The sequence below is a fragment of the Malus domestica genome, chromosome 08, assembly GCF_042453785.1.
Source record: "Malus domestica chromosome 08, GDT2T_hap1".
Lineage (NCBI taxonomy): Eukaryota > Viridiplantae > Streptophyta > Magnoliopsida > Rosales > Rosaceae > Malus > Malus domestica.
In genome coordinates, this window is record NC_091668.1 from 5,413,629 (window position 1) to 5,434,845 (window position 21,217).

At 41.2% G+C, this 21,217-nt stretch overlaps 1 protein-coding gene and 1 long non-coding RNA gene across 4 annotated transcripts; both read left to right on the forward strand.

Annotated features, from left to right (window-relative positions):
- Positions 1 to 836: 836 nt before the first annotated feature.
- On the forward strand, positions 837 to 2,996 carry LOC103440909 (uncharacterized). Its single transcript, XM_008379606.4, has 2 exons — positions 837 to 1,079; positions 2,134 to 2,996. The coding sequence occupies exons 1-2, from the start codon at positions 1,004 to 1,006 to the stop codon at positions 2,757 to 2,759; spliced, it is 702 nt and encodes a 233-aa protein (XP_008377828.3). The 5' UTR covers positions 837 to 1,003; the 3' UTR covers positions 2,760 to 2,996.
- Positions 2,997 to 10,174: 7,178 nt separating this feature from the next.
- Positions 10,175 to 19,034, forward strand: LOC103410646 (uncharacterized). Of its 3 annotated transcripts, XR_011583700.1 has the most exons (6): positions 10,175 to 10,272; positions 10,372 to 10,455; positions 11,420 to 11,499; positions 11,601 to 12,106; positions 12,194 to 12,320; positions 18,364 to 19,034. It is a non-coding gene; the product is annotated as an uncharacterized lncRNA (long non-coding RNA). The 3 variants fall into 3 exon arrangements; XR_011583699.1 differs by lacking the exon at positions 18,364 to 19,034 and having other exon boundaries at positions 12,194 to 12,435; XR_011583701.1 differs by lacking the exons at positions 11,420 to 11,499; positions 11,601 to 12,106; positions 12,194 to 12,320; positions 18,364 to 19,034 and adding an exon at positions 10,589 to 10,730.
- The last annotated feature ends 2,183 nt before the right edge of the window (positions 19,035 to 21,217 follow it).

Here is a 21,217-nt window from a genome sequence, read left to right on the forward strand (position 1 = left end):
AAAATTGATAGAAGTGGTTTTAAGTTAAGTTTGTCCATCATAAATCATTTTTGTCATTTCGTAAAAATTTATTAGTATCCTCGTTATTTGTCGCATGACCACGTTTTTTTAAGGGTGCTTTAGTCAAACTAACCCTTCCTCTTAACAAGAATATTGACATATTTTTTTACGAAATTATCACTTCTATCGATTTTCACGAAATGACCCCTCCACTTAACGAATGATGAGCTAAGGACTACTTCTTTCGATTTTCATTACCAAATATCAAAATAAAAAGTTATGATAATCTCATAGATATCTTGGCTGAAAAGTCTAACAACTAATTAACTAGGTTGTAATTAAATGCTCTTATATTCTCTCCCTAGGCCACCACAATCATCAACTGTCTTAACTGTCAATAACTGCATAGCAACATTCAGTTAAGCCATGTTGTGTACCAAACTGCCAATGATTGGCATCAAATGTGAAGGGGCTGAACTTTGAAGGAACATTTATCCATTGTCCAATAGTTCATTTAAAAGTGTTTTTAGAGAAATATTTTTGGGTTTCAAAAACACTTCGTATGAGCATCTTACAGGATGCACGTTAAGTGTTTTTTTTAATTTTTAAATTTACTTACATATTTACCAATAATTAGTTCTAAAAATATTTTTACTAAAAGAATTTTTACATATTTTAAAAGACTTCTAAACGAGCCCGAAACACGGATTGAATTCGATGACCCGGTTGGTGGCCTACAGCATCCCCACAAGGCCCACAAACACAAGTTTTCTCCTTTCTTTCTTTATAAAATTAATCAAATTTATAAAAAAATTAATCAAATTTATAAAAAAATTAATCAAATTAAAAAAAAAAAAATTAAGAATAAAGGGTCCTGCCTGCCCAGCAAATAATAGCTGTCCAGTTCTAGTAAATCCCGGACCCGAAGTGAAGCCGGCGCATTCCTTACTCATCCTCTCCTCCCCTTATTCTCTCTCTCTCTCTCTCCCGAGCTTCAGCAACGATGGCGGCAAACAGTACATGGTTTCTCTTTCTTGTAGCTTCTGTACTCATCGTTTCAGCTTCAGCTGGCACCCAAAGTAAGTCCCCATCAAGTCCTGCAATAAAAATATATTCAAAGTTTCCATCTTTCTGCATATATTTTATTGCAAGAGAACAATGGAAGTACAAAATGTTGGAACTTTGTGATGCCTGTCTTAGATTTGGAACATATATGTCTAATTGGTACTGATACTAATTGTTGGATCTGCTGCTTTAAGGTTGTTGGGTTTCTGTTTCTTTAGTTTGAACTACGAATGTCTCGTCTTTGATGTACTTTCTCAAATGTGGATGAACTTTTCATCTCTGCATTTCCATAAAAGTCTGAATTTATTGGTTGAGAGTTTGTTGTGGACTTGGATCTTTGGGTCAAAGATCAGAGCTTACAATTATGGATCTTGGATTTTTTTATGTTTAAGGGTATGCTTGAATTTTAGCATAGCCAAGTTGGGTAGAGCGGTGTGATCTCCACTATGCACCCAAGTTCGAATCACCCTTCTCGTAATTTTGATTGGATTTGAGTATCGCTCGAATAAAAGAAAAGGGTGGGTTTGAACCAATTACAATATTTTCTTCCGTTGAAGGTTTGTTTTCTGGGGACCAAAACAGCAGATTAGATTTAAGAGGTGGCCTGTGAGTTGGGATGCAATGCAACTAATAACATTGCCAGATTTTGATTTCTAAATTTGGCGTTGGACCTTTTACATCCTAAGGTGATTCATTTTCCCCCTAATTTGATGCTGTGCTTATACGAATTCGATACATTTTAGAATCTACATGGTTTAGTTTTTCGCTTCCCGCTTTTCACCACAACTCTTGTTAGGTTCAGTTGTTTTGCTTCATTGGATTCATTTTTTTAGCTGCATTGGGTGCAGTTTTCGCTCCATTAGGGTTCGGTTTTGCTTCATTGGGTTCAGTTTTTCGCTTCATTGGGGTTCTGTTTGACTTTATCAGTTACATGCTCTCGGATAGTGTATTCTTGTAAGGATCAAAACATTTCTCCTTAATGGTTATTCATTGTGTCGGTATTATTGTATTTGCGGCTCACAAAAACTTATAAACTCCTACTTATGAGACCATGGATGAAAATTGCAGTCAAAGTTACTAATAACCCGGCGGATAAGCTAGTTGATATAATTAACAGCAACAGAACTGCACACAAAGCATCATCCCTCTACGACAACCAGGGTTTGGCGTGCATTGCCCTGCAGTACATAAAAGCGTACCAAGGTGACTGCGATGCTGTAGGAGGGTCCGACGCCAAGAAGCCTCCTGATTCTGCATTTGCCGAAACATTTGCTCCCAACTGTGGTGTTCAAACCTCAACCCTCGCTCCAATCACTGGTCGTTTAATTGGCTGCCAGTCCAAATATGTCCACGCAGACGAAGCATTTTCGAAAATTTTGATTGAAAACAGCAAGGCCTTGGACATTCTCTACGATAAGAACCACACTGAAGTGGGAGCTGCTGCGAGTGGCAGTGATGGTGGAGCTCCGTATTTCTGGTGCGTGTTGTTCAGCAGCGGAAAAACTAACAGCACCTTTGTAACGGAGGGAGGTGAGGCTAAAATAACAAGGCCCGGATGCTTTAGTGGTGCTAATGACGATTGCAGTGAATCTAATCACCCAGCCAGTGGTGCCGATGCTTGGTCTAGAAGCAGTCGTCTGTGGCCATTTTTCACCACGGCTCTGATTGCAATGTCGTATGCCTTTGGATTGTGATCATGATCATGTTTTTTATGAAAAAAGCTGGATTTGTTTTCTACTTAATTTTGGGGACCCTTTTGATCTGTTGTAATTTGAGTTTTGTCTATCGCATTTGTTGTCTGTAGAGTCTAACGGCGCGATCAATGCCATTCATTTTCTTCAGTTGTAAAGTAGTACATTATTGGCTAATGGCTGGCTAGAAGCATTTGTTCCATATTACATATGAACAATGAACGATCTGTTCGGTTCAAATGTTTTCCTAATTTGGTACGACTGGAAAGATAATGGAGATAAGAAGCTGCTTACTCTTATTTATATAAGCAGATACATGAACTTTGTTCGGTACAACGATGAGAAAATTACACAGCGAAATGAACAAGTACTGCAAACGATTTGAGCTTAAGGCTCCCAGTTCCTAATGGAAGATTTACACTTCAAAATCAAAGCCAGAACCATGAGAATTATCGTTATACCACACGAAGAACCGCCAACTCTGTGAATCCAATAAGGATCAAACCTGGAAAAGCTTCGGTCTAAGTAAAGCGACAAAGCAATGGCCAAGATCAACACCAAGAGAAGAAGAGGCAGCCAAGAAGCAAAGTTGATAGGCTCATCTGGATCAAGCTCTGAATCATCTATAGTTCTTCGGTCGATATAGAGAGGAGAAAGCACGGCTAGAAGGGCTAACCCTATCGCCACCAGCTTATCGTATGACGAAAACCTGCTCGTCCTCCTCGTAGCTCCGAGCTCCATTTTAAGCTACCAACACAGGAGCGGCAGGAGAAACCACCTGCTGTTTTCTGACTTGGATGCTTTTTGAAAGAGTAGAAGTTAGCACCTTAAACATGAAGGCTCAAGTGCAAGATAGAGTGGGAAAGATAAACATGAAGGCTCAAGTGCAAGATAGAGTGGGAAAGATTATTCTCCATTAACAAAAATTTATGAATAATTTGTACTGGCTGTGGCTGAATAATAATTTGGAATCGGATTCCACATGCTTCCCATGAATTTTTCACTCTCGTCTTACTGAGTTGAATCTGTTGAGAGTATCAATTCCATATCAGAAAAATGAGGAATCTTCAATGTGCTTATAAGTAGCTGAGCTATTCCCCACGTTGCCAATTGGTTTTACGATAGAACCTCAACTTTCTTTATGGTATCAGAGCAAGTTGTCCGCGTGTGAAGACTAGCGATCACACGTACCCTACGCCTCCCGATTCGTGTTGTCCACATGATAGGCTTGAAAATTCGCTACACGTATGGGTGTGTGTTGAGAATACCAAACCCACATCGGGAAAATGAGGGGCCTTGCATGTGCTTATAAGTAGTTCTGCTCCTCACGATATACCAATTGATTTTATGGTGGAACCTCAGTTTTCTTAAAAAATCGTTAAAATGGTAGCAAATTTGATATTCATATTTTAATTATTTTCACTCTAAATTGAATATTTTATATTTTTTCTGCACGCTCAGAAACATGCAATAGGCTAAAAGACGAGCATTAAAATCTTCAGCCTAGTTGAAAATAAGGAAAACTAATGACACTACTACAAAAGTGGCTTATTGTGTCGGTTTTATATAATATACTAGCGAATAAGACATTTCCGACACCCTCCTTACATGGTGTTGGAATTAATGTCGGGTATAACCGACATAAACGGTTTATGTCGCTTGTAACTGACATAGACTGTTTTTAAATAGTGGTGTCGTATGAAAAGAAAATCGTGTCGCTTTCAACCAACATAAAGTTAGTGTCAATTAAAAAAAGAATCGTGTCACTTCTACCGACACTAATAATTATATTTAAATATTTTAAAACCTAGTGTCAGTTGCAGCCCACACTGATAATTATTTTTATAAAGGAAGTGGTGAAATCACACACACTTAACTACAAAATTTAGAGAAGGCGTGGGACAAGAATTTTGCAAAATTTCAAACATCTTTGAAATTTAAAAATTTCACAACACTTCGGCACACTTCTCAAAATAAAAGGGAAGTTCAAATTTTATTTATTGGTTTATCTCGTCCCATCAGCTAGTAACTGCAAAACTCCCCCTCCCTAAATCGTGAGAAATTTTTTCGATTTTCTTGCTTCTTTCTTCCTTGTCCACATTGAGTCCTCAAGTATCTCCACCACTCTCTCTCTCTCTCTCTCGCTCTCCCCCTCTTAGGTTGGCTACCGATAAAATCCCAATTCACCACTCTTCTATTTCCTCGGTAACCAAACAGAGAACCCATTTTGTAACGCTCCCAACTTTCTCCTTCAATTTGATTAAAATTTGTTAATTTTGTGTCAAATGTTGACTTGAAACTTTGTGGTTTAGTTTGTGAAGGGAATTTATGGAAATGGACATTGATGAGCTTCTGGGTCGCAACCGGCCGATGAGCATTCCGACGAAGAGGGCGATTTACTTGTGGAGATATAGCAAGTCCGAGCAGACGGGTCAGAATGGGAAGAAGTAGCAGTTGAAGATCCCGAAGCAGCTCTCCAAAGCTTTTTGGGTGCCCGGCGAGGGCTAATTGACGGTGGCTAGACATTGCTTGTGACCGCTAGCATACCGCCTTTGCTGCCTCAGATGAGTTGCTTTTCACTTGGGGTAATTAAGCTTCATCTTTTTTATTTTATTGTTTTATTTTTTTATAAATTTCAATTCTTCCATTTTTTAATTTAATCAAGTAATTATAAATTGTGTTTGGTTTATGTGCATTAGATAACCAGAATGTGTAAGCAATTGTTCAGGAGCTAGTGATTTCGGTTTGTTAGGAGATGGAACGAAGCAGTTAAAAACTGAGACAGACTTTAATTTTATATTTATTATTAATGGTTTGTGGTGTCACTTATGGACGACAATATAATTATTATTTTATTATCAAATTATTAGGTGGTGTCTCCATCCGACATTCATTGTCAGTATTTAATGTCGCCTTTATCTGACCTGAGCCTTGATGTCATTTTTAACTGATGCTACTGTCCTTTTTTATTTTATATTGCTTTTCTTCTTCGTGGCGGATTAAGGGGACTAACGGACGTTAATACCTTTTTCGTGACACTAGCAATGGTGTCGGTTCCCCTATCCGACATTGCAAGATTTGATGTCGGATTTTTGGTAAAAATCCGACAGTAATTGGGGTTTCTTGTCGATTTTTACACCGCCAGTGATAGCCTCTTTTGTAGTAGTGTGAAAAGAGCTTGAAAACTTTAAGTTTTAACAAAAATGACAAAAATGTGTTGTAAGTGAATAGTATCAAGAGTGATTTTTAAGAGTAAAAATGTCCTTAATGTTAAAAGTGAATAGTATCATGAGTGTTTCGTTAAGATTCCCTTGAAAATATTACTAAAGTTGATTAATTTATCCAGAGAAGGAATACAAGTACAGGCAAAACTACCCAAATCAACTTAGGTCTAATGAATAAACCCAACAAAGAAGAGAGGGGGGACTTCACAGTTCAAACTTTTCTCTTGGCATGGCTTTTTATCTACATCATCTTTCTTATGATGATGTCATTGTGATGGTATTCCACATCAATCAAGCACCGTCGTGTGCTTAAACTGCATTCACATGACCATGTTTAATTGGTTGAGGATAGCGCCATAATGGCGTCTCGGTTACAAGTAGGTTTCCCTCCTCAAGTTCTGTTTGGGATAAAACTTGAACTTTGGGTTAAAAGGGGGTTAGCCCAAAAGAAGGTCCAGAAGGAGGAAGAGTCCAAGGCCCAGCCGAAGCCCAGAAGAAAGAATGAGCCTTTTTCCCGACCAAGTGCAGATCATTCAAACCACCTACTCACCTACCTAGAGCTTAAGTGGTGTAGACCAGCCAGCTAATCAGCCCAAAAGTACTTTACAATGGCAGTACAAGTAAAAAGTTGATGAGTCACTGCCCTTCAGATGCATTCGGGCAAAATCAATACTGCAGGCAGCCAAGCCAAATCGTCTATAAAAGGAGGAAGAAAAATCAGAGACAAGGACACTCAATCAAACAAACAAATACAATCACAAACTCTGCTCAAACCAGATTTGCCTTCACGAAGCTGTAGTCAGCCCCCAAGCCTTCATCTCTTTCGGGATCAACCTTCACCAGAAAGCCTTTGTAAAAGCTCTGCTACCCTGTTTAAATATTGTTGTAGTATCGATTCCCTCATGTAAACTCATCTTTCAATCTCCCCTTCTAGCATTCAAACCCTTTGTAAATCACAAAGAGAGGAAGTTGCAAGACGATCAGCCTTGCTTAACAAAGTGAAACCTTGCCCGACCTCCTTTGTTTTTGTCTTTCATTCATAAATCTAGTAATATGATGTATATTTCCATCTGCATCCAAGTTATTTCTAGCCAGTTTATGACTAAAAGACTTCTAAGTTCTAACCATTCGGGCATACAAGATTGATCAATTAAAAGTCCTTGGTCTCAAGGCATAAAAAAAGAACCCTATGTGGACTTAACACATCCACGACAGTCCTTGATAACAAGAAGTCTGAAGTTACTTAGGTCGCAAGTAATTGGTCTATTTTCTAGTTTCACTTCTGTTATATCATGATTGCTACAGAACGCTTGAGTATAGAATTAATTCTGATAGGAAGCCTCAAGGCCTATATCTAAGGCCCGATAAAGGCACCTATCTAAGTTTGTTCTGCTCTGCGGGCTCGGGCGATTAAAGTATAATGGTTGTGATACTTCTACAACAATGAAACAACTAATATATGTTCAAGTATATGGTTAGTTTTGACGGGAAGCCTCAAGGCCTACACCTAAGGCCCCACAAAGGCACCTTTCATAACTAACTTGGTCTCTCGAACATATATATATATATATATATATATATAATAAAACTTAACATTGGTTTTACATCTGTCATGTTAAAGATGGCAGTGGCACGCCTGAGTACTTAAAGTTAATTTTGATTGTGAACCTCAAGGTCTACACCTAAGGCCCTACAAAGGCACCTTTCAGAATTAACTCTGTCATTCTCTTACAGCCCGCCAATAAGCAGAAGCCCGACAGACGATATCAACCGGCGCCAACCTCTCGGGGAGCTGTGTACTCGTTGGCCAGAAAACGTCCTCACTGGAACAAGTTCATTACTCCACACTATTTATAGTAAGCAACAAATGAAAGCATCAATAGAACCACTATCTTTATGCCAGGCAAAAATGTTCTTCAATCTCAGCCAAGTACAAAACAAACAAGGGACTAGCCGGAAGATTAGTGTTTGGTACTCGATATTGCAAGAGAATACAGTGTAAACCTAACTGACACCGCCGGAGCTCTTCGTGGTGTTGTTGTTGCTGCCCTGGAGCCTCGTCAACCATTTCTTCTGAGGTGTAGAGAGGTTGGTAATTCCAGTAGGGGGAAGCAACGAGTTGTTGGGAAGCTCCTGACGCCGGTGACGATGGAAGCTCTGCCGGTAGAGCGGCAGCTGTGCTTGTCAAGGCATTCAAAACCAGGAATGCCAGAATGGGAGAGAGATCCAATGTGCCTCCAAGTGGTGGGATTAGACCCCGAAATATGTTCAAGTACGGATCACTTATCGTGCTGCACATCATATCCACGTCCACATCATAATCATTTCGATGTTTTTTTACCCTGACAATTAGTTATATTATGTTGTCAAACTGTAAATTACGAAAAGTAGAATTCTGGGATCCTAATTCACAGTTTGTTCAAGTAAAATATCGAACATTGATAACCAAAATCAAATCATGACAATACCTGAGGGGTGCAACAATGGCAGGAGGGGAGTTGGGGAACCAGGCGAGGACAAGCCTAACGACCAAAAGAGTGTTGTACAAGTTCAAGAAGTTGGAGATGCCGTTCGCCACCACAAGCCCCACCACCAAATCTCCCGGCAACACCGCCGCAAAATTGTGAGCCGCTAATGTCTTCACCTGCCTATGATTTCTGCACCCAATCTGAACTCAACCATTTTTAGACTACCTTTTGTAGACCATGTGACATAGCGGTTGATGGTTGGGCTAACTTTTTAACAATTTTAAGGAGCCCAACCATTAACCGCTACGGCGAGACTGTAAAGTGTATCGATACTGAAATTAATTCACCTGGTGGCAGATGCTTTTTTCCTCGCGACGGGGTATATGATTTATTATTTGTTTTCCGAATTAGTAATTTGTGGTGAAGTATCATCGTTTTGCATTATTTTTTCATGTCCTGGTTCATAGTTGACATGTTCCACCAGCCAAAAACTCACTAAATGATTTAGTCGAAGCATAGCCGGCATGCAGAGGGGGACGTAGACTGGACTCGGACATTGTCTAAACCAAAAACTATGAACAAGAAAGTACTCCCAACTTTGAAGCTCACTGACGATCCAGGTCCTCTCCGGCCCTATGAAACCAGTATCACTCACTGTAACATGCCCAGTTCTTTTTTCCTGTTTTTTTTTTTTTTCGATTTATCGAGAGGATGAACTCAGTTGGAGGCCTCTTTAGTTGGCAATGGAGGAAGTAGGGCAGCTCTTTTCATACAAGATTTCTTAACTCTCGGATGTTGGAACACTCTCGATATTCTCACTTGTAGCGGAACGCAAAATAAAACACTTGGACGACACAAATAATCTATAGAGCGATGTTTGAATTTTATCTCGTGAAACATGTTGCCTATTATAAGTGATCTAGGACTATTTTGAACACAAATAAACGTTAGGTTCACACTCAGGCGGAACCAAGATCTAATATTATAATGTGGAGAGTTTCGCACATCCAAAAGTTAGGAGAGTTGGACTACTCTCCTGTTATGTATCGAATCTCGATTTTGAAACTTTATCTTACTTCACTTTCAATACTGACATGCCGTTAGTTATTTATACATTCATTTAGTTGTCACACTCACTTTTTTCATTTTTATTCATTAGACCAAATAAATAAAAGAAGAATTAAGGGGCATGATTAAGATTCGATTTCCAGCAGAGTTGTCCTTCCTTTTATTTGATGTTATCTAATATCCTTGTCAATAGGATGTTAAGTTTCTACCCATGTATCCAGCGTACAAAACTTTTCCTTTCAAGATTATTGTAATAATTTCGAACCCTTCCCATTCTCGTTAATAACAATAAATTTATATATATATATATATATAAAGGGCATAATTAAGAGGAGGTGTAGGTTTTTAAACATTTTGTACAATTACAAAAAGGTATTGATATCAAGAAAAATCCATGCAAAAAATGGTAGGATAATTGAGTAAATTTCTCGGTCGGGCCCATCAACTTTTAGTTTTTGCCCTTTTTACTCTGGAGTGGGATTCTCACTGACTGGGCCTATTGGGCCATTTCGAAGTGGTCCACAGAGAAATTTTTTATAGCCGTTAGAAAGAAAGAGCTCCCTGCTACATTCCATTTAAACCGACGGCTCAGATTCACCCAATTCAAATTTCAATTCAATCAAAACCCTCCCCTCACAATCCCTCCGGTCTATATAAACTCTCTCTCTCTCTCTCTCTCTGATCTTCGTCTAAAATTCACAACTCTCTCTCTCTCTCTAGAACTCGCATTCTTGCTGTGATCCGAATCCATGGAAGGTACTCTCTCTCTCCAATTATTTCTTGTTTTGTTATTAAATTTCTGTTAAATCGTTGAGCGAGCGGTGTAATAGTCACGAATGTTTCCGCTTTAATCAGATCAAACGGCGGAAATGTTCCCCCGGAACTGCAAAGACCTCATTCCAGATCTCGACTCCAAGCCCTCTTCGACCTCTGAAGCAGGTCTGTGTTTTTGTTCTATTTTATTCAATTCCCCCCCCCTTTTAATTTTTTTGAATTACAATAAATGTTGAATTTGAGGTTCAGATTCGATTATTACTGCTTCTTATAATTTGAATTTTATTTCCGGTCGAAGAAAATGTTGAAGTGGGAAATTTTCTGATTCGATTTCATCCCTCTTTTACTTGAGTTAAAGCCCTGGAGACGATTACATCTGCAATTATTGGCTTTTTTAATCTCTAATTTTGTAATAAAAATTGGGAACTCTTTCAATTGAACTGTTACATTGTGAATTTCAATTGAGTTGTTCCGTCGAGGGAGATTCTGAGTTGATTGGTGAGAGTAGCACGTCGAACGGAACTCAAGAAGGTTCTCCATGTCAGATGGTCCCTCCAGTTTTGCAAAGCATACTAGAGGCACCATTGTTTTCCCAAATTTCAGTCACCAAATATGTGGAAGTTGGTATCAGACGCGAGTCAGGCGTCACCAATTATACTGTGAATTCCGGTTACATGTAGAATTTGGGTTTATTTTGGTGCCGGTAGCACTGCTCTTAAAATACAAAGGCGCTTGCCTCTTCATTGCATTTAGCAACCCCAGTATTGTTTCATTTCACTCTGAACTCTCTGCCAATGACTTGACGTATTTCCGCTTTTTGGAGAATACATCTCATATGGAAAACCTGTCCTTAATGTTTTTTCAAACAAGTACGTATGTTTCTTTTGCAGGTTGTTTCTTGCCCTTGTGCACTGGATCTTGTGCACCTCGGTGCACCACCTAAAATTTTCTCTGATGTTGCATATTGTTCCTCATATACCAAAAGCTTTTGAATGTGATAGCTTATTCGAAGGAGAGCTGCACTTAGTTGCTGGCCCCTTCGAACATGCTTACAATTATGACTCGTTATGACATTAATGTAGTTCTGGAAGGTTCTGATTTTACTTTTACTGCACTGAAAAATGAGCAGGAGCAAGGCAAGGGCTCCTTGTGAGAGGAGCAGATGTGCTTGAACGCTTAGCCGGTGTAGATTAGATTGCTTTAGATAAGGTAGATTTACATTGCAGAACATCATGATCACACACATAAACTGGTTTTCAAGCTCTTTTATATGTGAATCTGAAATCTCAATCTGAACCTCAACCTTACAGAAGGAAAACCCGCAGTTTCTGGTATTGCATCTTTCAACTATGAAGAATTGCTGCTGCAGTTGCAGACGTTGGGATTGCCCTTCAGCTTCAAATGCTGCTTCTATAATACTTCTCGGAAACAAACTATCACAAGTAATTCTACGATCTCGTAAACAAGCTTACGAGGTTCTTCACATTTTTATACTTAAACCACGGAACCTGTTGGACGGTGACTTGAGCGGCAAAGGTGGGTAATTTCTGCAATTCTTGGCTTTTTTAATCTTTAATTTGTTAATAAAAATTGGGAACTTTTTCAATGGAACTGTTACATTGTGAATTTCAATTGAGTTTTTCTGTCGAGGGAGATTCATAGTTGATTGGTGAGAGTAGCACCGGAACTCAAGAAGGTTCTCCATGTCAGTCCTTCCAGTTTTGGAGAGCATACTGCCTTGCCTTGTCTGATGAAGCCAAGCTCACAATGAATCCCTTTCCGGACCCCGCAGTTCTAAACACCATTCAGCTGCCAAGTGAGCCCTTTTACATTTGATCACTCACGATTATTTTCTAACTTTCCTTCTCTCTTTGATTGTAATTGGTTGTTTCTGGATGTCTAGGTATTGAACATGAACTTTTAAACAAGAACAATAGAGACGTTACAATGAAGTAGTTGATTCATGGGGTGGGAGTGATTTGAGTGGAGTGAATCGGTCCACATGCAGAAGCTTCATCAGAATTGTCCTGGTATGATTTCTAAATACCCATTTTATAACTGCTGCTTGCTATGACTGTGCTTAGAAACATGCATAGGACTTAACTGCTAGATAAACCAGATTAGGAATGACCTTAGAGACTTAGCAATTCAATGATAGGCTAGGATCATATATATGCTTGTCTGCTTTGACTGTCCTTTGCGTGAAATTCGATTGCTTTGAACTGCTTAAATTTTCTACGATATGAATGAATTGCTGCTGGATGCAGGATCCAGTTTTACTTTATTTTCCTTACACGTCTTAAGATGAGATAGGGGGGCCGCCTTGTACGTCTTAATTGCAACCTACGAAAGTCCAAAGTTTTTCAATCAAAAGCCGGTTTATTTTCACAATAGAAGTTTGAATTTGTTTTGAAAAGATGAGAATTTTATCCAACAAAATAAATGCTTTTTTCGAATTAAAAACACACAGCAAACAAGAATTTTATTGCAAACAAGGATTTTCACATCTAACAATTTGTACACACGAAACAAGATAGAAAGTTGAAAATACAAAACTTTAAACTAGTATTACTGAAAGAAAAACATATGTTTTGGATTTTTTTCAAGTTAGGGTTAGAAAATTGGTGGTCAAATTTTTTTCAAGCGCTCTAGTTAACGTTTATAGCTAGACGTAGTAGAAGTTCGGTGGTCAAATCACTTATTCCTTCAGAGCCACTAACTCGCGTGCGCTATCGTAGGATGAATCCAAGTATGGTTTCATCTTGTGATCATTCACCTTGAATGTGTTACCACTTTACTCATTAATAATGTCGACAACCCCATGAGGATAGATGTTAATAAGCCGGTATGGCCCGTTCCAGCAGGACTTCAACCTCATTATGTATTTCGTCCAGCTCGTTAAACTACAATTTACGGTTAGCACCCGCAAATCATAGGCAAAATTTAGCTGTTTAATAGCCCAATATGCCTTCTGCTCTAGCTCCATAAACGAGCGGGTACATGCCATGTTTTCCCATAAACGAGCTGAAAGGGAGACATCCTAATCAGAGTTTTATATGTTGTTCTGTACTCTCATAGAGCATTGTTTAATTTCAGACTCCAGTCTTTGTAAGTGGAGCTGACTGTTTTCTCTAGGACGCGTTTTATCTATATGTTGAAGGCTTCAACCTATAATGGCTACAAGATGGGTGATCCCATATTTTGCAAGGAATGCAGTAAAGGGATTATTCAAGAAGTGCGATAGATAAAAGCTCTTGGAATACCGGAATACCGAAACGCGAAAAAATTGTATGTTAGAGGAAATCCAAGACCACTGACCCTCAAGGTCCTGAAATTACCTCAACCCACTTAGAAACGTATTCCACAACCACAAGAATGTATTGGTTCTCATGGGATCATGGGAGTAATTCAACAACAAGAATACCCAGTTGCGTCATCTCATTCCACTTGGACTGGTTGACCACTCGTTGATAACAATTACAAGCTTGACACCAATTGTTTGCATCGTTGAAAAGTGAAGGCCAAAACAACCCACTTTGCAAAATCTTTGCTGATGTCATCTTCGACCCAAAGTGTTCACACGTATAGTGATGGGCAAACTTCAAAACACTTTCTTGCTTATCTTTTGGAATACACTTCAAATGATCTAATCTAGGGCAATGGCGCAGGCCTAAGAAAATACCTAGGAGCCCAAGGCCCAAGGGTTTATAGAAGGCCATGCATCGATCACACACCTCATGCGTTAGCAGCAGAAGGCCAAGCGTCGACACCCTTTTAACACTGCAAACACTGCTAGACCCTATTCGAGGCATGCTTGAGAAAATAAGCTTCCTATGCATGACTGATGGTGGCTCCATAGTGGCATCCGTTGTTCAAGAAGGTGTTTCTATAGTTATTGGGGTTGGAACAAGAGTTGGGAATGACATTGGAGCCGAACCTTACAAGGTGTTCATATTTCCCATGTCGGTAACTGGGATCCCAACAGCGTCGTGAGGGTAATTGGGATCCCTTGCTCGATATCAACCCGAGGCGACTGAACTTCGACCTTAATGGCCAGAGCAATGTACCATCAGAAGGTAGTACCCAGTCATGCTACGAGGATGACCCTATCTCCAACAGCTTGGCATAGGAAGCATCGTCGAACAAATTCACATAACCTCAGTAAGGTATTTCAAGGGAGACTCCGACCCCTTGAGCCTTATAATGTCATACCGAAACATCATGGCCTTGTACAACCATGGTGACTCCTTGATGTGCAAAATGTTCCTTTCCACATTAAGAATACACAATGAAGTGGTATGCAGAGCTCATATCTGGATCCATCACAAATTTTAAAACTCTGAGTGATGAGTTCATGAAAGCCTTATCCGCATATAAAGAGGTAAAACGTGGAGTGGATACCATATTCCTGATCAGCCAAAGGGACGATGAAAGCCTCAGGGATGATGAAAGCCTCAGGGACTAGATTAAGTGATTCTACACTGACTACGCAGAGGTAGATAGACTAGATGATCTCATAGTCATCACCGCATTAAAAATGGACTACTCATTGAGTTTGAGTCAGTACGAAGCTTCATTAGCCCAAATATGAGTACATCACCCTCGCAGAGTGCTTTGACAAAGCGGAAGAAATAATTGCGTGAGACGAGGAGTATAGGCGGAATGAAAAGCCATCCAAGCCAGGCCCCATCCCAAGACCGCAACCGACAAACAGAAAAACAAGTGAACCCCGGTATGAACCTAAGTGAGGTAAGAATAGGCACCCAAGGCATGTGTATCACTCGGAACCACGCAGCAAGCCTCATATGATAAGTCTTTCTTTACCCTCGCAGGTAGTTTGGGTTCGGATTTTTCTTATTTCACCCTGCTAAATACTTTCTTCAACAACGTCTTGAACGAGATTATGAGGGAAGTATTCTCCTTAATCTCATTCAAGACGTTGTTGATGTAACAATTTAGCAAGGTGAAAGAGGGTAAATCCCTACGAGGTTCCTTGCGTGTGGGTCCGAGGGATCCGCGTGCCTTGGGTGCCTGTTCTTGCCTCCTTTGCGTTTCTACCGGGGTTTGCTTGGTTTTCTGTCCATCGACTGTAGTCTTGAGGTAGGGCCTAACTTGGACAACTTTCCATTCTGCCTATACTCTTTGTCCTACTCGACTATTTCAATTGCCTTGTCGAAGCACTCTATGATGGTGATGTACTCATATTTGGGTTTATGGAGCTTTCTATTAAGCTAGAACTCGGTGGAGAGTCCATTTTGAGCTAGAACGCGAAAGTGATGTAGTCTTTTTTTTATCATCGGGTCTATCTACCTTCGCGTATTCAGTGCGAAATCGCTTGATGTAGTCCTTGAGGGTCTCATCGTCATTTTGGCGAATCAGGAATACCTCCTTATACATTGAGATAGGAGCCCCGCATACCACTTTATGGTTTTTCCCTCAAACGTGGAAGGGAACATTTTGCACATCAAGGAGTCATTATGGTTGTACAAGGCAATGACGTTCTTGTATGACAATATGTGAATTTGTCCGACGGGGCCCTATGCCAAGGCGTAGGAGAAATGGTCATCCTCGTAGCATGTCTACTACCACCCTCTAACTGTACCTGGCTCAGGTCATTGAGGTTAAAGTTCAGTCGTCTTGGGTTGACAGGGGGCCCTGGTTTGGCTCTGCGCACCCCGGGACTACATGACTAGGGATGGGAGGGCTTTCCTCACTCGGGAAGGAGATTCTACGGTTGCTGAGGCTGGAACATAAGTTGGGAACGACATTGGAGCCAAACCTTCGAAGGTGTTTAGGTATCCAATACCAGTACTGGGATCCCAGCAGTGTTGTGAGGGTAATTGGGATCCTTTTCTCAAGCATGCCATATGGGGTGTCGACGCATTGTCGTATGCCAAACAAGTAAATACCATGAGTCCAAGCACCAAGAGGTGGTTCTTGGCGTGGAGGCTCCGATGATTAAGTTAGGAAAGTTTACGAGGAAATTGCTATAATGTATTTCTGGGGTTCTAAGTGTCTAACTTTGGTTAATGAGTCACCATGACCTTGCGGAGTTGGTCCATGTCATTCGACATTCCTCTGAGTTGTCGAGGACATTGAAGACCAACAAATGAACCATTCTGACGTACGTATGCCACATCAGGGAAGGACAATTTGTCTCTTCCTCATCATGGGTGGAAGGCACAGCCATGCTAGTAGGCACAATCTGACACTTGGTGTGGTTGAAAGGGTACGTCAAGGGTTTAGCCCCAAGGAGTGAGTGTATGTTATCATCACTCCGGGAATATGGTATTTTGGGCCTCACAATCTTCACTATCATGAAATTCTAATCGAGATATGAGGGTTTATACCCAAGCGTTGTGCCAGGCAGTTTCACAATACTACTTAGTCAGAAAGGTAAGCCAACCTCGAAGCTAGAAAGATTGTCAAAAGAGCCGGTCGTGTTTAATCAAGAAATGGATTCAAATTCTACAACCAAATAATGACCCCCCGGTCATCTCAATAGAGATAACCACCGGTAAGGTTACGCGAGTCTTTGTCAACAATGGTAGCTCTGTAAATGTCATATTCCTCTTGACATTTGATCAATTAGGGGTCAATAGGTGTAATACCCTAGAAAATTTAAAATATATGAAAATTTAGAAAATTTATCGATAAGTAGAAAATGCGCCTAGTTGATTAAACGTAATTTTATAAGGACGTAGTCATATTTCCTGACATATTTAGATAGAGTTCGATCCTATGTACGCGTAGGCGAAAACCGTTCGTGAAATGAAGTTATAACGAAGAAATTAAAGATGTTTTCGTTGTTGGCGAAGAATAAAAAAAAGGTTGGACGTTGCTAGGTGGCAGCAAAAGAGAGAGAGGAAATAAGGGATACGGGAGAGAAAATAAGAAGGGGAAGGACAAATCAGAAGGGAAAGCAAGGAGGGAAATGAGGGAAGGGAGAAAGAGGAAACTGGCCAACCTGGTTCATCCACCCAACCCGGTTCCTTAACCCGATCCTAACTTCTTTGTCCAACCTCAGTTTGAGGTGATTCCGGTGTTTATGGAAAGCTCTCATCAAGCCCAACATTCCTGTGGTGTTAGATTTCTAGGTTTCTAACCCAAATTCACAAATCGAATGCTCAAAACCCAAGGGTATCCCATCGTCTTCACCACCAAAAGACTTCCCTCAACCCTAGGAACAAGGCCCAAGCCTTGGATAAGGCGTCAGAGTTCATTTTGGTGGTAAATCGACAACTACCCAAATTTTAAGGTTCCGGCGAGTTCATGGCGATTTGAGGCTTTTCCCGGACAAATTGGACTTGGCCACAGGTATGAAACTTGTTCCCCTTATTGAGACCTACTTACCTGTAAAATTTGGTGATTTTTTTAAATAGTTGAATTTTCCGGCAAGTCGGGACGGCCGACTGCCACCTGCGGCGCATGGCCAGAGGCCTGTCAATGTTATTTTAAGCCAAATTAGATGTCTTAATTTTATATTTGATAATCATATGATGTAGGTTGATCATTTGAACCTAAATTTACTATGATATAGTGCTAGATTAATTTAGGAATCGACGATCCGACCGTTGGATCGTCACCAAACTTTGAGATCTTATAATACGTAATATTTGAGGACCTTGGGATCTTACAGATTGGGAATCCAATGAACGGATCTTCCTGAATTGGATTTGTAAGTTTGTAAAATAAAATGTCAACCGCCACTTGATTCTTGATTGGCGGAGATCCGACCGTTGGATCTTGATGAAATTTTAGTATATTGTTCTGGAAGCATAATGTGAACTACAAACGGCTTGATCCTTTCTCAGGGTACGTAGGCAGTCTAACAAGATGGTTAGAGTCATAATAGGATGAATTTAATTTATGGTGGTTAAGAGTCTATTTATTAACCAAGAATTATTTGGGCCTACCTTAGGATTTGGCTTCCGAATTAACTTTTCGGGACGTTACAATAGGGATCTCTTGTGCGAAAACGTGGAACCCCTTTGTTGACCCTAAAAACTACCAACATACGTGGCGCGCAGGCCGAGTAATGTATAAGCTAACTACGTCATTCGGTGAATGCAGGGCGTGCCAACTCGTCGACCAAGCTCCGTCGAGAAGTAAATTTGTTGATGTTGCGTTAGGTGTGCGGCTGACTTCTGCGTCTCACGATTGCAACCGAGGAAGGAACGTGTCTCAGCCTCTTAGGTTCTCGAACCTAAAGACAAGGGTACTATTCTTACGAAGTTCACGAATCGTCGTCGTTGGATTCGGTCACAGTGATGGTATTCGTCAAAGTAAACTCACGCCGAATCGACACCAAAGTGTAAGGGCACAAATACTCAAAGCAGATATGAGTCTTAATAATGAACGTGGTTCGGCCGTCTGAATGTCGAACTCTGAATCTTATTTAAGAGTATCCAATCATAAAATAACTTAGCGTGCAATGCGCCGAGCTCAGTAGGCTGTAACACTTCGCTTCGCCGAGAAGGCTAACGAGATGACCTCAATCGATAAGGATCCAGAAATCCTTCTCGATCGAGACTTGGATAGGTAACCAATCGTCCTCGTCCCAGTGCTGTTGATGCCAACAGAAGATACTGCGAGATCGGCTGATTCTACGGCGATAGAGCTATTTATGCCGACTGAAGATGTCACCGGTTGCTTTCATAGTGCTGTTGATGCCAACGGAAGATGTGTCAGCGAAAAGAGAAAATAAAAATCTCAAAGTTGTTGAGAGAGTTTGCGCAAGGCAGTTGTATGTTGAATTGGAGGGGGCTCTCACGCTGCACAGCGCCTTGTATTTATAGTAGTAATGTACCTTCTAGGTCGAGTTAACAACCTACTCGGATTAGGATTTCTTCTTCTAATCAAACATCCCATCGAGTACTCCTACTCCCATCAGGATCTTGAACCTATCCTTTCATCGAGCCGGATTCACTTCCAGGTTATTAAACTCGCCGAGACTCCTTATTGCGCCAGGATTCGACTTGTCTTGCAGCATAACTTTACTGACCTAGGTTTGGAAGCCCACGAACCAAACGATCCATGGTAACTTTGTCGTAAGGCCTTCCGGGTCGAGAATAATTCTATACTTGGCCCAAACACCCTTATAGTGTTAGGGGACATTCTAGTACACCTGGTTGAAGAGATCAGGGTTCATCCTAGAAAGGTTAACCTAACGACCAGGTTCATAAGTATAGACTGCCCTTCATCTTACAATGTTATCTTGGGATGAACATTTCTCTAAGCTTTCCAAGGAATGTGACCAATGCCAAAAAAGTATTGATCGAAGTTCGATCAAAACTATAAGTTTTGAAAGTGACATAAGCACCCCTTATCAAATCATGGGTTCTCTCTTCAAAGCGACAGTACCACCAACCATTATTGGACTTCTCAAAGAGCACTGCCTATCACCCTTGCTGCAAGGGTTTGAATGGGCAAAGTGGGACTTGGCAAGGCCTCAAGGTTCATGGCCCTCGGCCACTACAGCCTGGGCAACTTGGGTCGTACGAATGGAAAAACTCTTCGGTGAGCAATGGAAAGCCCTAGGCATTTACAACGCATTCACCTCTCATTCATGGAAGTCATCCTGGACCAAGAGCTCCTCCTAGCGGCCTTATGCTTCTGGTGTTCAGCCATCAACACCATGGTCCTCCCTCTCGGCCCCATAGGTCCCATCATCATTGACATTACTGTCATCCTGGGGACTTTCCCGACTGGAATTCCAGTCAATGCCGCCCTCTTTGGGTACCCGTCAAACCTTGACTTGAAGGTGTTTTTCGACAAATGGGCCCTTGAAACGCTGAGTGGTGAAGGCCAAGCACCCTCAAAAGAAGAGGTTCACAAACTTCACAAGAACTTCTTCAACTATAACACCCTCTATCTCTATTTTCCCGGCCGAAGAGAAGAGGCTCTGCAAGAATGAGAACACGAGGCCTTCCTCTTCTATCTCCATTTGGTACAACAAATTTATCTGTTGTACCAAATCCAATAAGTGTCTGGTCGAGAACATGCCAGTGGCCGAAACCCTAGCTAGCGATCACACTCTGGCACTCAACCCGGCCATTCTCGCCCATCTCCTACGATGCTTGGCCGAGACGACCCAACACAAGATCGACCCGTACCAGAGCGGTCCCCTCTGGATATTTCAACTCTGGCTTCAAGTTTACTTTGCACCTCTTCGGCCAGAGATTACCGATTTCTCACCTACGGAAGCGCTCGACCCTCAGTTGGCTTCTCGGCCAACACCCCCTCACCAACCTGAAGAGGTATTCAGATACCTTTTCGCTCTCGACGATCTTTCTAATGACGAGTTCTTGATCTGTCGTCGTCGAGAATACCCTTCGTCGATCAGGCTTCCTACATCAACGTGGGGCGCGGATGATGATGCTGACCTTCGTCAATCTTGGGGGTCCTTCGTGCTTACCCGCGACCTACCCCTCGGCTGCGATGGTCGCCGAGCGGGTTGGGAGGTGTATCATCCCAACTTCCTCGCTCGACAGCTTGGCTACCTCCAAGGTTGCCCGGTCCCCTTTCTCTCTTCACGGTCCGTCTTAAGCCGCCGACGCGAACCCGGTTCTTCAGAGAATGAATGCCACGACGCCAAAAAAGAATTCCAAGAGCGATGCTGAAAATTTCGTCTTCGATCGGTCACTCCAAAATCCCTTAGCACCGATACCTTCGGCGATTGGTGAGAAGAATATACTCATAGCTTCTTCAGCGCATTGGTCGAAGATGTCATTAAAAAGATTTTCGACGATCGTCCCCACAAGGCTCCTGCTACCCGACCCAAAGAGGCTACCCAAGGTATATATAGCTTGCTTTATATATTTAGATATATATATATCCTTATTGTTATTGACTCGGCTTTCAATTCTCAGGCGGCCGAGCGTCGAAAAAGGTAACAGTGGTGGCTGCAATTGCAGCCAAGAAAAAA

Bases quoted from the DNA above. Each gene is read 5' to 3' on its own strand.
- LOC103440909 (XM_008379606.4), top strand. From the start codon at position 1,004: ATGGCGGCAAACAGTACATGGTTTCTCTTTCTTGTAGCTTCTGTACTC. The intron at 1,080-2,133 runs GTAAGTCCCCAT...TGAAAATTGCAG, and splicing joins AGCTTCAGCTGGCACCCAAA to TCAAAGTTACTAATAACCCG.